Below are 13,857 nucleotides of genomic sequence, written 5' to 3' on the forward strand. Positions count from 1 at the left end.
AGCTTCCAACAAAGAAATGAAACTGTTTAAGTTATTTGGAAGTGGTTTGGCTTTTTGAAGTCTGGCAAAGAGCAGAGCAATGTTCAGTGCAAATTGTGCCATAGACAGGTGGCTACCAAGTCTGGTAATACGACAAATCTTTTTCACCATCTGAATCAAAATCACTCTTTGGAACATGCAGAAAGTTGAGTTTGCGCCACGGTATTGATAAACGCCCCTCAAGCACCAGCCAATTTAGGGATGTTTGCCCGAAGCAGTAAACACTGATAGCGTTTATGCCCTAGCGAGCAAACATTGAAAAGACACAGAAATCACAAATGCTATTATGCACGCTACCAATTAGCACAATCGAAAAGCAAGGTTTCAAGAGAATTATCAATTTAATTGACCCCAGGTACGTGCTCCCTGGCCGCAAACATTTCTCACACCGCACTGCCTAAACTCTACGCCTAGTGTAGGGAAACAGTTGAGGAACAGCTCAAGACAGATTTTGCTACTACTACCAATCTGTGGTCTAGTCACACATCAGAGCCTTATATTAGCCTCACTACCCACGATATTGACAAAGACTGGAATCTTCTAAATAAATGCCTACTTTGCATACTTTCGACTACCACACGGGTGAAGCTATAGCAGAGGGGCTCATTGACGCTCTCGCCTCCTGGGGACAGATAGTGGTGCGAACGTGGTGAAGGCAGCTCAAATCAACAAATGGACCCAACTGCAATGCTTTGGACATTGTCTGCACTTGGCCATTGGTACGTAACCTTGTCAATTGTGTATATTGAAGTGATTGGTTAGACGAAACTAAATGCGAATTTTTTTCATTAACTGATTAAGTTAAATATTAAATTTGTACATAACTAAAGGGATTATTGTGATTGAACATTTTATTCAAATCTCTTGATTTCTCTTAGAGTGGGTAAAGATAAACGGGTGGATCGAGCAATTGGAGTATGCAAGAAAGTGGTAGGTGCCTTTTCCTACTCGTGGAGAAAGCAGAGAGACAAGTTGGTGACAGAGTCACCTACCAGGTGGGGATTACTCTACAAAAGAAGAGTACTGGAGCAGAAGAAAGCCATTTCACAGGTCTTGTCCAGTGACAGGAAGAACTGGCACTTAGCTCCCACCTATACAGATATAGATGTTCTTGAGTCCATCAACCAGGCATTGACCCCACTCCCAGAATTCACAGATGCTCTGTCTGGTGAGTCTTATCTGAAGCCAGTACTACACCTGTTCAATACAGCGGTCATGAAACCTGATGATGGTGAAACAGAGCTCACCCAAACCATCTGAATGAGAAATATGATGACCTCCTGGACTTATCCTAGTTGGTCGACCCTCGGTTTAAAACACATTACATCAAAGAGAAGGTGGACCACATAAAAGCAAGAGCTGTCTCAGAGATGGTCAATGAGGGACTTGAAAACACAAGCCCAGCACAGGGAGACATTGCTGCTGCTTCACCACAACTGACAGCTAAAAAGAGAAAGTCACTGGGCAGTTTTTACAAAAAGCCATGCTCCACCACCACAGGTCTTACTGAAATCCAGCTGATAGAAAAGGAATTCAGCTGTTACCTTCCAGTCTCCTGATGCTGACAGTGAAACCAATCCACTGGACTGGTGGAAGATCTACCCAAAAAAGCATTCCCAAAGTCAGCCACCTGGCAAAGCGCTACCTGCGCATTCCTGCGACCAGCTCCCCCTCAGAGCGTGTTTTTAGCACAGGTGGCAACATAGTGACCTACCATAGGGCAGCTTTAAAGCCAGAGACCGTAGACAGACTTGTCTTTCTTGCTTGTAACACAACAACCCCAACTCTGATGTGCCATTAGGCTAACATTAATAATACATAGACTTGCACTATTTGTTTGTTTTTATTTTATTTCTTGTTCATAACTTGTTTAGTGTTTATAGCTTTAAAAAAGTGGAGTTAACGTTGTGAGTTCTACTGCTGACAATAAATAAGAAACATTAAAGCCTTCGGTTTGTTCAGACAGGCTTGAGTCTGAAGCAAAAATGACCCTTTTAAACATGATTTCATTAAAATTGTGACAATTATCATTAAAGACAGTGGCTAGACTGGTCTTTCTTGCAACTTGTAAGACAACAACTACCCCAACTTCAACTGTGATGTGCCATTAGGCTAACAGTTATAATGCATATTGACTTGCATCATTTTATTTACGTATTTCTTGCTCATGACTTGTAAGGGTTTACAAGTTAAAATGTTATTTGTGAGTTCTACTTCTGACAATAAATAAGTGTTACGATCTCCTCCTCCTCTGACGAAGAGGTGTAGCAAGGATCGGACCAAAATGCAGCGTGGTATTCTTGATACATGTTTAATGACGATGAAAAAAAACGAACAATACAAAAACGACAAACGTAACACGAAAACCTAACAGCCTATCTGGTGGAAACAAACACAGAGACAGGAACAATCACCCACAAAACACTCAAAGAATATGGCTGCCTAAATATGGTTCCCAATCAGAGACAACGATAATCACCTGCCTCTGATTGAGAACCACTTCAGGCAACCATAGACTTTACTAGATAACCCTACTAAGCCACAATCCCAATACCTACTAAAAACCCCAAGACAAAACACACCACATAATAAACCCATGTCACACCCTGGCCTGACCAAAATAATAAAGAAAACACAAAATACTAAGACCAGGGCGTGACAATAAGAAACATTAAAGCTTTTGGTTTGTTCAGGCATTCTTGAGTCTGAAGCAGAAATGACCCTTTTAAGCATTATTTGATTAATATCGTGATAATTATCGTTATTGAATGAAAAATATATACATCATGATAATTTATTTGCCATATCGTCCCGCCCTACCATAGATGGTATGTTATTACAGTGCAACATGGCTCTCTGTTTATCTACACAAATAAAACTTCGCTGGAGTCTTTTGAAGTTATTGTAATGAAATCCCTACTGAATTATTAGTGGCAAAAACATAATACACTTACACGCGCACGCACGCACGCACACGCGCACACACCTGAGTGCTCCCCAGCGCTCCATTAATCCAACAGAGGCACTGCCAGCAATGAATAATGCAGAAATCATTTCTCAACCTGCGTCACTAAAGTTAACCCCAGGCTACTGCTATATAATAACCTCTCTCTCGCTTGGTAACACTTTCTTTTGAAGCTACCATCGGTGTGTAATATATTTTACTGCTATAATTAAGCAATAAGGCCTGAGGAGGTGTGGTACAGCATATGGCCAATATACCACAGCTGGAGTGCCTGGACGCAGCCCTTAGTCATGGTATATTGGCCATATATCACAAACCCCCGAGGGTATGTTTTGTCATACGGTCTGATACACCACGGCTTTCAGCCAATCAGCATTCAAGGCTCGACCCACGAGATTTATAAGTAGTTTACCAACTGAATGTAATGCATTATGAAAAGAACATACAGTGTATATAAGCAGGAATACTGTGTTATGCATTTATAAAGGCGTTTATAAGATTCCATAAGTCATTACCAATGCTTACAGTCTTAAACTGCACTTTGAGTGTCCTATAAAGCACTATAAATACATTATAAACAGGTAGTTTTTCAAAGATGTGTTAGCTAAAACCCTTATAAAGAAGCAGAGTGATTTCTTACGGGTAGTCTAGTAGCAGTACAATTGGGTTGAGCTCTTTTCTGGGGCGGTAGTAAGCACGTAGAGGGACGATGAAGTTATAAAGGCCGTTCCCTGCCGTCTCCGCGGATACTATGATCAGCTTGTTCTTAAAACCATAGGCCTTGGCATCCTCAAAACTGTTGTGTCTGCAACCCTGGATATGAAAATGAAAAAAAAACGTTTTTTAATTATGTTTAAAGGTTGTTAATGTATGTCACTTTTATTGGATAAATCTTAAGGCAACTTTTGTTTCCATAAACAAACTATTCCATAAACTATTGTGTTGGCAATATACAATTATATGTTTCTGCTCTATTATTCAAGGCTACAAAGACTAATTATATTATTCATACAGTCAACATAACAAAGAGGAGCCATACAATTGTTTAGACACAGCACAACACAATAGGATACAATGTAATTGTTTACTGTCCTTGGAATAGGATTATGTGGCTTAACAAGAGAATAAAACCACGTTTGTTTTTGCACAACAGGCCTCCTCGTGTACTTGTCTCTACTCACCTTGTCCAGCCGAAGGCAGCAGAATGAGGCTTTCTGAGGTAGGAGATGGCACAGGGTTGGAGAGCTGCCAATGTATGGGGAGTTGGGAGGGTATCCTTTCACAAAGCTGAGGTAAAATAACAGCAAAAACACACACATGCAGAGAAAGGCTTGAGAAGAAGCAATAGACCAGAAACTTTAGCAACAAGGCAATCGATTGAATAATCAAATCAAATTGTATTCGTCACATGACTCGTAAACATCTTGGTGCATCCATACTGCTTTTAATGCTGGAGTCTTTGAAACATGCTTGTACCTTCCTCTGACGTCGCCTAGTATAGAGGTCCTGGATGGCAGGGAGCTCGGCCTCAGTGATAAACTGGGCCGTACGCTCTACCCTCTGTAGGTGTCCAAACTTTTGAATGGTACTGTATATATATATTCAAAGCTTTGCTCTATTGAAGGCTAGCACAGAGGAGTGATGGATTGCTACATACAGTATTGACTGAGTGAGTGCATCCTTTTTCCAAAGGCTTGTCTATCACATGGCCACGCAGGGGCACTGTATAACAAAAAGCTCAATTTTAGTCTCATCTGACCAGAGTACCTTCTTCCATATGTTTGGGGAGTCTCCCACAATGCCTTTTGGTGAACACCAAATGTGTTTGCTTATTTTTTTTTCTTTAAACAATGCCTTTTTTCTGGCCACTCCTCAGTAAAGCCCAGCTCTGTGGAGTGTATGGCTTAAAGTGGTCCTATGGATAGATACTCCAGTCTCCGCCGTGGAGCTTTGCATCTCCTTCAGGGTTATCTTTGGTCTCTTTGTTGCCGCTCTTGTTAATGCCTTCCTTGCCTGGTCCGTGTGTTTTGCTGGGCGGCCCTCTCTTGGCAAGTTTTCTGTGGTGCCATATTCTTTCCATTTTTTAATAATGGATTTAATGTTACTCCGTGGGATGATCAAAGTTTCAGATATTTTTTTATAGACCAACCCTGATCTGTACTTCTCCACAACTTTGTCCCTGACCTGTTTGGAGAGCTCCTTGATGGCTGTTCAGCAGCCTGATGGTCTAAGGGTAGAAACTATTGGCCAGTCTTCCAGTTTTTGTCATGATGCTTCTGTACTGCCCACGTATGAGTGATTGAAGCAGGGAGAACAGGGCATGGCTTGGGTGGCTGGGGTCCCTGATGATATTCTTGGCTTTCCTGCGCCACCTGGTCTTGTAGGGGTCCTGTAGGGCAGGCAGTGGGCACCCAATGGTGGGTTAGGCTGCACGTATCACCCTCTGAAGCACTTTGCGGTGAGAGGTGGTGAAGTTGCCATACCAGGCTATGATGCAGCCCAACAGTATGCTCTCAATGGTGCTCCTGTAGAACACTCCCGTCTCTCTCTTATTTTCCATCTCTCTCTTTTCCAGGCAGCAGTACATCCAGCACCACGCAAAGCATGGAAGCTAAACATGCACCATGCATGGAAGGCAGAGAGGATAAAAGAGCCTGGAGGCTAGGAGAGGCTAAATCATGTCTTGCTCTGCAAGAGGAGAGCGTGTAGTGGCCAAGACTGCCCTAAACTGCTGTGTGCTGAGTTGGGTTGTATGGGCTGAAACAAGCACTGTGACATTGCCAGAAGCACAGCCAGACACATGCAATATGTTCTGAGTAGTAGCAGTCTCTTGCCGCAGGGTGTCATGGCAGAGAGTGTTATTTATGTAACTGTGGTCTAAGGGCTCAATGTTATGCACTGAAAAACAGAAAGAAAGGAAGAAAGGCATAGAGCGACACAACAAGAGAGAGAGAAAAAAATTAAGAAAACGAACGAACGAAAGAAGGAATCCAGTAGTCTAGCCTACTCTAACACACAGATAGATTGAGACAGGACAAGTTACTCGGATCCTATGATTTATGATTTGAGAAGGAGCCATATCAGGTGGAGAAGTATGCTACCTTTCATTCATCAGACACATCCATCACCCACACGCCACCTCAGTACCTTCAGACATCACCACACAGGTTACTTGTCATTACCTACACATTCCAACTCAATCCTTTCAATCTCACACCTATTACCTTTGTGACATTAAGTCAAATGAGCGTAATCCACAGTCACCCACTCTAACCCCCATCCATCCCACACACAGTAGGAATTTACTGCAATCCACCAATTTATTCCCGACCCGCCAAAATAACTCCTACACCCCTCCCAATCCTCTCCTCCGTGATCGGACACTCACTCTGACACCGACGAGCCCTCCTCGTCTGAGTGGTTGGTCTCATCCTCTGATTGGTCGCTGAGCAGGTCGCAGGGCAAAATGGAGGAGGAATCAGCTATCTCCAGGACGGGGGCAATGCTGGGCCGTCTGCTCCCAGCCCCGTTCTCTGTAGGCAGGGTCAGTTTGCTGCAGTCCTCTGGGGGGTCCGCCGGGTTCTGGAGGTCCATGGCGACCGTCCCTGGAAAAGGTGGTAGAACGGACGGTGAGACAATTATATGTATGGGGTGGTGCTGAGGTGTAAAAATCCCTAGTGTTAGATAGACGGACTTCATTGTCAATGACATTGTCCATTTATTGATAACTGTTTGAAAAAAACCTTTGGTGATACTTCCTATTAAAACACTATACATAGAGCATTTTAAGCACATGATGTTGTCTAGTAATGATACTCATGATTTTTTATTTTTATTGAAATGAACCCGCACAGCAGCCACGTGTCATTACTTTTGGTTGAATTAGAAATCTTTGTCTTTTGTCCTTCCCCAAAGCGGCACAATCATCCATCAAACTCATATTTCCTCTACATTTCATTTTAGTTTATGTGGACTTTACATACTACTCAACAATATCTGGGTCGTTCCACGAAATGGATGCCTTTTTTTACCCCCAATTTTGTGGTATCCAATTGTTGTCTCATCGCTACAATTCAAATCGAATCAAAATCATACTCCAGTATGGGCTCGGGAGAGACAAAGGTCGAGAGCCATGCGTCCTCCGAAACACAACCCAACCAAGCCACACTGCTAAGGAATCCAGTAGTCTAGCCTACTCTATCACACAGATAATAATAACACAGAGCGCCATCCAACCTGGAAGCCAGCTGCACCAATGTGTCAAAGGAAACATCATACGCCTAGCGACCTGGTCAGTGTGCACTGCGCGTGGCCTGCCACTAGTGTGCAATGAGACAAGGATATCCCTACCGGCCAAGCCCTCCCTAACCCGGATGACGCTAGGCCAATTGTGCGTCGCCCATGGACACAGTCACGGCCAGCTGCGTCAGAGGCTGGGTTCGAACCCAGAGTCTCTGGTGGCACAGCTAGCACTGCGATGCAGTGCCTTAGACCACCGCACCACCTGGGAGGCCCTGAAACGGATGCCTTTTGTGTCCCTTTGATATTCTATGTAGAAATTATGCACCAATATTGAATTTCCATTTTATTTTAAAAGCATGTTATTAAAATGAAGTGCACTTCAATATAGACCCCATTCAATAAGAATTCAATCAATCAGATGGTTTCTATAATTAAAGGCTTGCTAAAGTGCTTGCTAAAGAAAATTAAGCATTTTCAACCCACTTAATCCCAAAAATTTCTCCAAGTTTCACCATCTATGTAAAGGCCTAGTTATTCTGCTGCTTTGACAAAGTCATTTCAGAATATTATTGTTTATATTCAGATTAGTGATACATTTACGTCTGTCCTTCATTTTAAAGTATAAACCAATTTACACCTTTAAAATAATGTACCATTCCACCAAGATAAATTATTCACAGCAGGTTACATCATTTGGGTCTTCTGAACAGCATGGTGGAACGGGAAGTCAGGCTTCTCTCTTTTTTTGGTCTATTTATAATTGTTCATTCTAGCAAAACTTAAATTTGATTATATTTTCATTATATGTGGAACATACAGTATGTACAGTTGAAGTCAGAAGTTTACATATACTTAGGTTGGAGTCATTAAAACTGTTTTTTCAACCACTCCCCACATTTCTTGTTAACAAAATATAGTTTTGGCAAGTAATTTAGGACATCTACTTTGTGCATGACATAAGTAATTTTTCCTACAACTGTTTACAGACAGATTATTTCACTTATAATTCACTGTATCACAATTCCAGTGGGTCAGAAGTTACATACACTAAGTTGACTGTGCCTTTAAACAGCCTGGGAAATTCCAGAAAATTATGTCATGGCTTTAGAAGTTTCTGATAGGCTAATTGACATAATTTGAGTCAATTGGAGGTGTACCTGTGGATGTATTTCAAGGCCTACCTTGAAACTCAGTGCCTCTTTGCTTGACATCATGGGAAAATCAAAAGAAATCAGCCAAGAAAAAAAATGTAGACCTCCACAAGTCTGGTTCATCCTTGAGAGCAATTTCCAAACGCTTGAAGGTACCACATTCATCTGTACAAACAATAGTAAGCAAGTATAAACACCATGGGACCACGCAGCCGTCATACCACTCAGGAAGAAGACACATTCTGTCCCCGGGAGATGAACGTGCAAATCAATCCCAGAACAACAGCAAAGGACCTTGTGAAGATGCTGAGGGAAACAGGTACAAAAGTATCTATATCCACAGTAAAACGAGTCCTATATTGAGATAACCTGAAAGGCCGCTCAGCAAGGAAGAAGCCACTGCTCCAAAACCGCCATAAAAAAAGCCAGACTACGGTTTGCAACTGCACATGGGAACAAAGATTGTACTTTTGGGAGAAATGTCCACTGCTCTGATGAAACAAAAATATAACTGTTAGGCCATAATGACCATTGTTATATTTGAAGGAAAAATGGGGAGGCTTGCAAGCCGAAGAATACCATCCCAACCGTGAAGCACGGGGGTGGCAGAATCATGTTGGGGGGTGCTTTGCTGCAGGAGGGACCGGGGCACTTCACAAAATAGATGGCATCACGAGGGAGGAGAATTATGTGGATATATTGAAGCAACATCTCAAGACATCAGTCAGGAAGTTAAAGCTTGGTCGCAAATGGGTCTTCCAAATGGACAATGACCCAAGCATACTTACAAAGTTGTGGCAAAATGGCTTAAAGACAACAAAGTCATGGTATTGGAGTGGCCATCACAAAGCCCTGACTTCAATCCTGTAGAACATTTGTGGGCAGAACTGAAAAAGTGTGTGCGAGCAAGGAGGCCTACAAACCTGACTCAGTTACACCAGCTCTGTCAGGAGGAATGGGCCAAAATTCACCAAACTTATTGTGGGAAGCTGGTGGAAGGCTACCCGAAACGTTTGACCCAAGTTAAACAATTTAAAGGCAATGCTACCAAATACTAATTGAGTGTATGTAAACCTCTGACCGACTGGGAATGTGATGAAAGAAATAAAAGCTGAAAGAAATAATTCCCTCTACTATTATTCTGACATGTCACGTTCTTAAAATAAAGTGGGGATCCTAACTGACCTAAGAAAGGGAATTTTTACTAGGATTAAATGTCAGCAATTTTGAAAAACTAGAGTTTAAATGTATTTGGCTAAGGTGTATGTAAACATCCACTTCAACTGTATAATTTCTTATTTCATTAACACTATGTGGTCACATGCTTTTCACCACATGAGTAGTAATGTCCGATTTTTACCTAAAACTTCAACTCTGTTTTGTCAACTCTGTCAGAGGCCCAACGGCAACTTTAGCGGTGTGATATTATGTGAGTTTATTTGTACAAGGGATGCTTAAACAATGAGAAAATTTTGGATTTATCTCAAACATGCTTTTAATAGTGAGGAAGTTACATAAGTGTCCGTAACAGGGTTGACAGACATTGTAGTACCAATGCAGATAAACGGCTCTTAGTTCATAGGATGTTTTATGCCTGAGATGGGAAACAGTGTTTTTATGTAGACTAAACCATCTTTGATGGACTAGACTATCTTTGATGGTTGTACAGTTATCTCAAATAAAACTGTGAAGGACCTTACTCTGTATTACTCTGGACCCTGATCTCTCTTTTGACCAACATATTAAGAATATTTCAAGGACAGCTTATTTCCATCTTCGTAACAGTGTAAAAATAAGTTACTTTTTGTCCAAAAAGAACAATCTGGCCTTAAATGGTAATGTACTCTTATCTCCACCTGGCACAGCCAGAAGAGGACTGGCCACCCATCAGAGCCTGGTTCCTCTCTAGGTTTCTTCCTAGGTTCCTGCCTTTCTAGCGAGTTTTTCCGAGCCATCGTGCTTCTAGATCTGTATTGCTTGCTGTTTGGGGTTTCTGTATAGCACTTTGTGACATCTGCTGATGTAAAAAGGGCTTTATAAATCAATTTGATTGATTGATTGATCTTCCATGCAATTGAATGTTGAAAGGAGATATATTTTAAAGTAAATTTCTTAAAAGTTTGCATGTCCAAAAGGCACCCATTTCATGGAACGACCCATCTACACTGTACCATCTACCCTCCTTCTATAGAATTATAAAGTATCTGTCACAGCTGTGCTATACACAACCTTGACAAAAACAGTTGAATACAAAATGACTTCAATGCCATCACTGAATGGATGGATGCCCTTGAGTTCAGTGTCAGCATGGTAAATGACAAGTTCTAAAGCCATCCATTCAGAGCAGATGTGTCCACCTTTGGCATCTCATTTCTGAAAGGCTACAAATGCAGGCCAAACTTTATCTCGTTATAGTGGGGAGTAGCTTCATCACCTGACTTTAGGGTTTTAAAGGCACTATGCCGAAAGTAAAGGAACCCTACAACACATGCAAAAACACATAGATGTGCTTATGTCAAAAGTATATATGGACTGCATTACTGTATGAAAAGTCATCCATTCGGATCACAGACAACATTTTGACAGGACAGTTAATGATTATTTGAAAAACAGAACTAAAACGATGCAAAACGTGCAAGAACCTGTCAAGAAAACACTGATTAACAGCAAATAAATTTTTACAGAACATATCAAGCTTTAACAATCACACAAAAAAATGACCCTACATAATAGATAACACAATGATATGGTAGCAACATGCACAAACTTACCATAAAAATTGGCCTGATCAACTTTAACAAGTGAGAATAGGAAAAAAAAAAAAAAAAGTCAGCCCAGAAAAGGAAAAAAGCCAATAGAGTCAGAAAGGAACACATGCGTGCCATGTAAGAGAGCACAACCACACAACAACCACCACAAACAATCACCACCATGTCTATTCCAGCATACGGGTCATTCCACCAATTTGAAGCCTTTTGAGAAGTGTAATGTTTGATTTCACACAATTTTAACATTTTGTCATAAAGAGCACATGTTCAACTTCATAAAACATTTTTTTTCCATCTCAAGAGGTTGAATAAATCAATTTAAAAAATACTATAGTGCCTATTAAGTTCCAAATAAGGTAACAAGGTTGAACGTAACAGGGTTGATGATTTCTCCTTAAATCATCCATAAATCCCCTTGTGATGGGGGAATGGAAGCTTGTTGTGTGCAACAAAGAGTGGCAAGCTTCACAATAAAAAATGTAAAAATTGGTATAACATTTCTAGCCTGTCTATCTATGGGTAACAGGGTTGACGTGTTATGCTCGACCCGCTCAGTTTTCCACCACAAAACACCAGTAAATGGCTAAAAAGAGTAGAACCAGCTCACCTGCTTGTACGCTATGATTTGACTATTAGATGTTCAATCTTTCTTTAGAAATAAATATTTAAAAATTAATAGTTTCACCATCTTAAAAGAGAATTCAGTTCAAGTTACAGGGATGACCTTAAAATGAGGGACGGACATAAATAAATCACTAATCATGAAATAAATAATAATCTTCAGAAATTAACTTGTCAAAGCAACAAAATAACTAGGGCTTTACAATGATGCTGAAACTTCGATCATTTTTGAGATTAAGTGGGTTACAATCTTCCTGGAAGTGATACAGGGTTGATGGAGGGACATGTCAAAATGCTGACAACATCACAGCACCTTAGCAAGCCTTTATTCATATAAAAACCTTGGATAGAATTTACTTTGTGCATCTTATCTTTTGTGTCCAACAATCCTTGGTTCCTGTCTTTGTCTGGTCAAGAGAGGAGGGGGAGGGCCCGAAGGAACATCTGGCAGAACGGCCAGAATACATGTGACCAGATTCTGGAAACTAGGCGAATATGACAAGTAACCACTACACAGGAGAGCCGTTTGAGCATATTTTTTATTTTATTTTATCAAAATGCGTTTTTTTTGTTGCCAGAAATGCCTTCTCGAACATGTGAACTTTCATGTGCCTTAATAACAAACTTGTATGCCATCTGTAAATATGAATAAATTTCATATTTTTCGTATGTTAAATTATGAGCCTTGTTGGATAAGCCACAGAAAAAGGTAGCAACCTTCCCACTAGTCATGATTGGCTGAGATAATGAATAGGCTGGACATGCCAAGAGAGAACTTTGGATTGGTCTGCCATATTGAAGGCGTCTGTCTATTTGAGCTCGTCAGTCTGTGTTGGTAATCCTGTCAAAAGCCGCTTTCATTTTTTTGTATTGTGTAGTGGAGCTGCATAAGTTTTGAAATCAGTGGAATTAGAGTATGATAACTAAAGAGATGGTGAAAACACCCGTCTCCGGATTACATCTTCAAACTAAGGGCAACCCGTGGTATGGCATTCCTGACAGGAAGATGCGTCCATGATGCATGTTGATGTATGCTGGTAAGATAGCTAGCTACATATTCAAATATTACACATTTCTAATTTTGATAGAAAGTGGATTCATTTCAAGCTAAAGGGTACTGTTAGCTAGCTAGCTAACACAAGCTGGCTGGCTCCCTAGCTGATGCTATTATTTGTTTCCCAGAGCTGTTTGCTTTTCTAGTTAGAGCCTATTGTTAGCTAGCTAACATTGGACCTGGTTGGTTAGCTCCCAGCACGGTGGCATTGTTGCCATTTTGTTCATTGTTGTTTAACTAGCTAACATTAGCTGGCTGGCTCGTTAGCTAACGTTACGTGGTGTGTGTGGTCTTAAACATTGTTTACCTAGTTAGGTTCATTGTTTACCTAGCTAGCTAGCTATACGTCTTAAGCTAAAGTGTACTGTGAGCTAGCTAGCTAATGTTAGCTGGCTGGCTCCCTAGCGGACGTTACTATTCATTCCCCAGAGCTGTTTGCTTTCTAGTTAGAGTCTAATGTTAGGCATTGTTGACACTTTGTTCATTGTTGTTTAACTAGCTAACGTTAGCTGGCTGGGTCGTTAGCTAATGTTACATGACGTGTGTAAAATACCCGTATATGGCCGGTGTCAGTAAACATCTGCAAAAAAGAGTAATGAAATTGATGCCAACAGAGCTGGTTAGGCTGTTTTCATGTTTGTAAACAAATCATCGGCCAGAGCATCACGTGTGCGCTCCGAGATGGGTGGGGATAAAGCTAAGAGGGTGTGAACGATGCTGAATGGGTGTAGGTAGACAAAGAGGAGCTCTTCACTAGATACCAAAACATTCAAAGGCGATTTTCTCAAAAGTGAGTTTACAAGTTCATCAACTTTCAAAGAATTACTTTCCCATTGATCCTCAAATGCAGTGTATGATATACCATTTTGTAGCTCTGAGTCTCTACTTTTATCAAATGTAAAAAACACCATTTCACATTTTACTATATAAGACCGAATCCAGGTGGTGAGTCACATATGTTCTTTAAGTTAAGATGGACGGAGCCAGTCACATGTGTAAAGCGATCAAATTAATCAT

The 13,857-nt window shown here is 41.0% G+C and overlaps 1 protein-coding gene across 5 annotated transcripts in view; it reads right to left on the reverse strand.

Moving 5' to 3' along the window:
- The window catches only part of LOC109874017 (potassium channel subfamily T member 1-like), an 80,348-nt gene that overhangs the window by 20,158 nt on the left and 46,333 nt on the right, over nucleotides 1–13,857 (reverse strand). For 3 of the 5 annotated variants that reach the window (XM_031806624.1, XM_031806611.1, XM_031806629.1), the window contains exons 19-22: nucleotides 11,169–11,189; nucleotides 6,393–6,609; nucleotides 4,186–4,291; nucleotides 3,645–3,817 (exon numbers count right to left, since the gene is read on the reverse strand). In XM_031806624.1, the coding sequence (XP_031662484.1) occupies nucleotides 3,645–3,817; nucleotides 4,186–4,291; nucleotides 6,393–6,609; nucleotides 11,169–11,189 (517 nt within the window). The remainder of the gene's footprint in view (nucleotides 1–3,644; nucleotides 3,818–4,185; nucleotides 4,292–6,392; nucleotides 6,610–11,168; nucleotides 11,190–13,857) is intronic. The other 2 variants (XM_031806618.1, XM_020465756.2) reach the window with 1 other exon arrangement.

The sequence above is a fragment of the Oncorhynchus kisutch genome, linkage group LG3 (assembly GCF_002021735.2).
Source record: "Oncorhynchus kisutch isolate 150728-3 linkage group LG3, Okis_V2, whole genome shotgun sequence".
Lineage (NCBI taxonomy): Eukaryota > Metazoa > Chordata > Actinopteri > Salmoniformes > Salmonidae > Oncorhynchus > Oncorhynchus kisutch.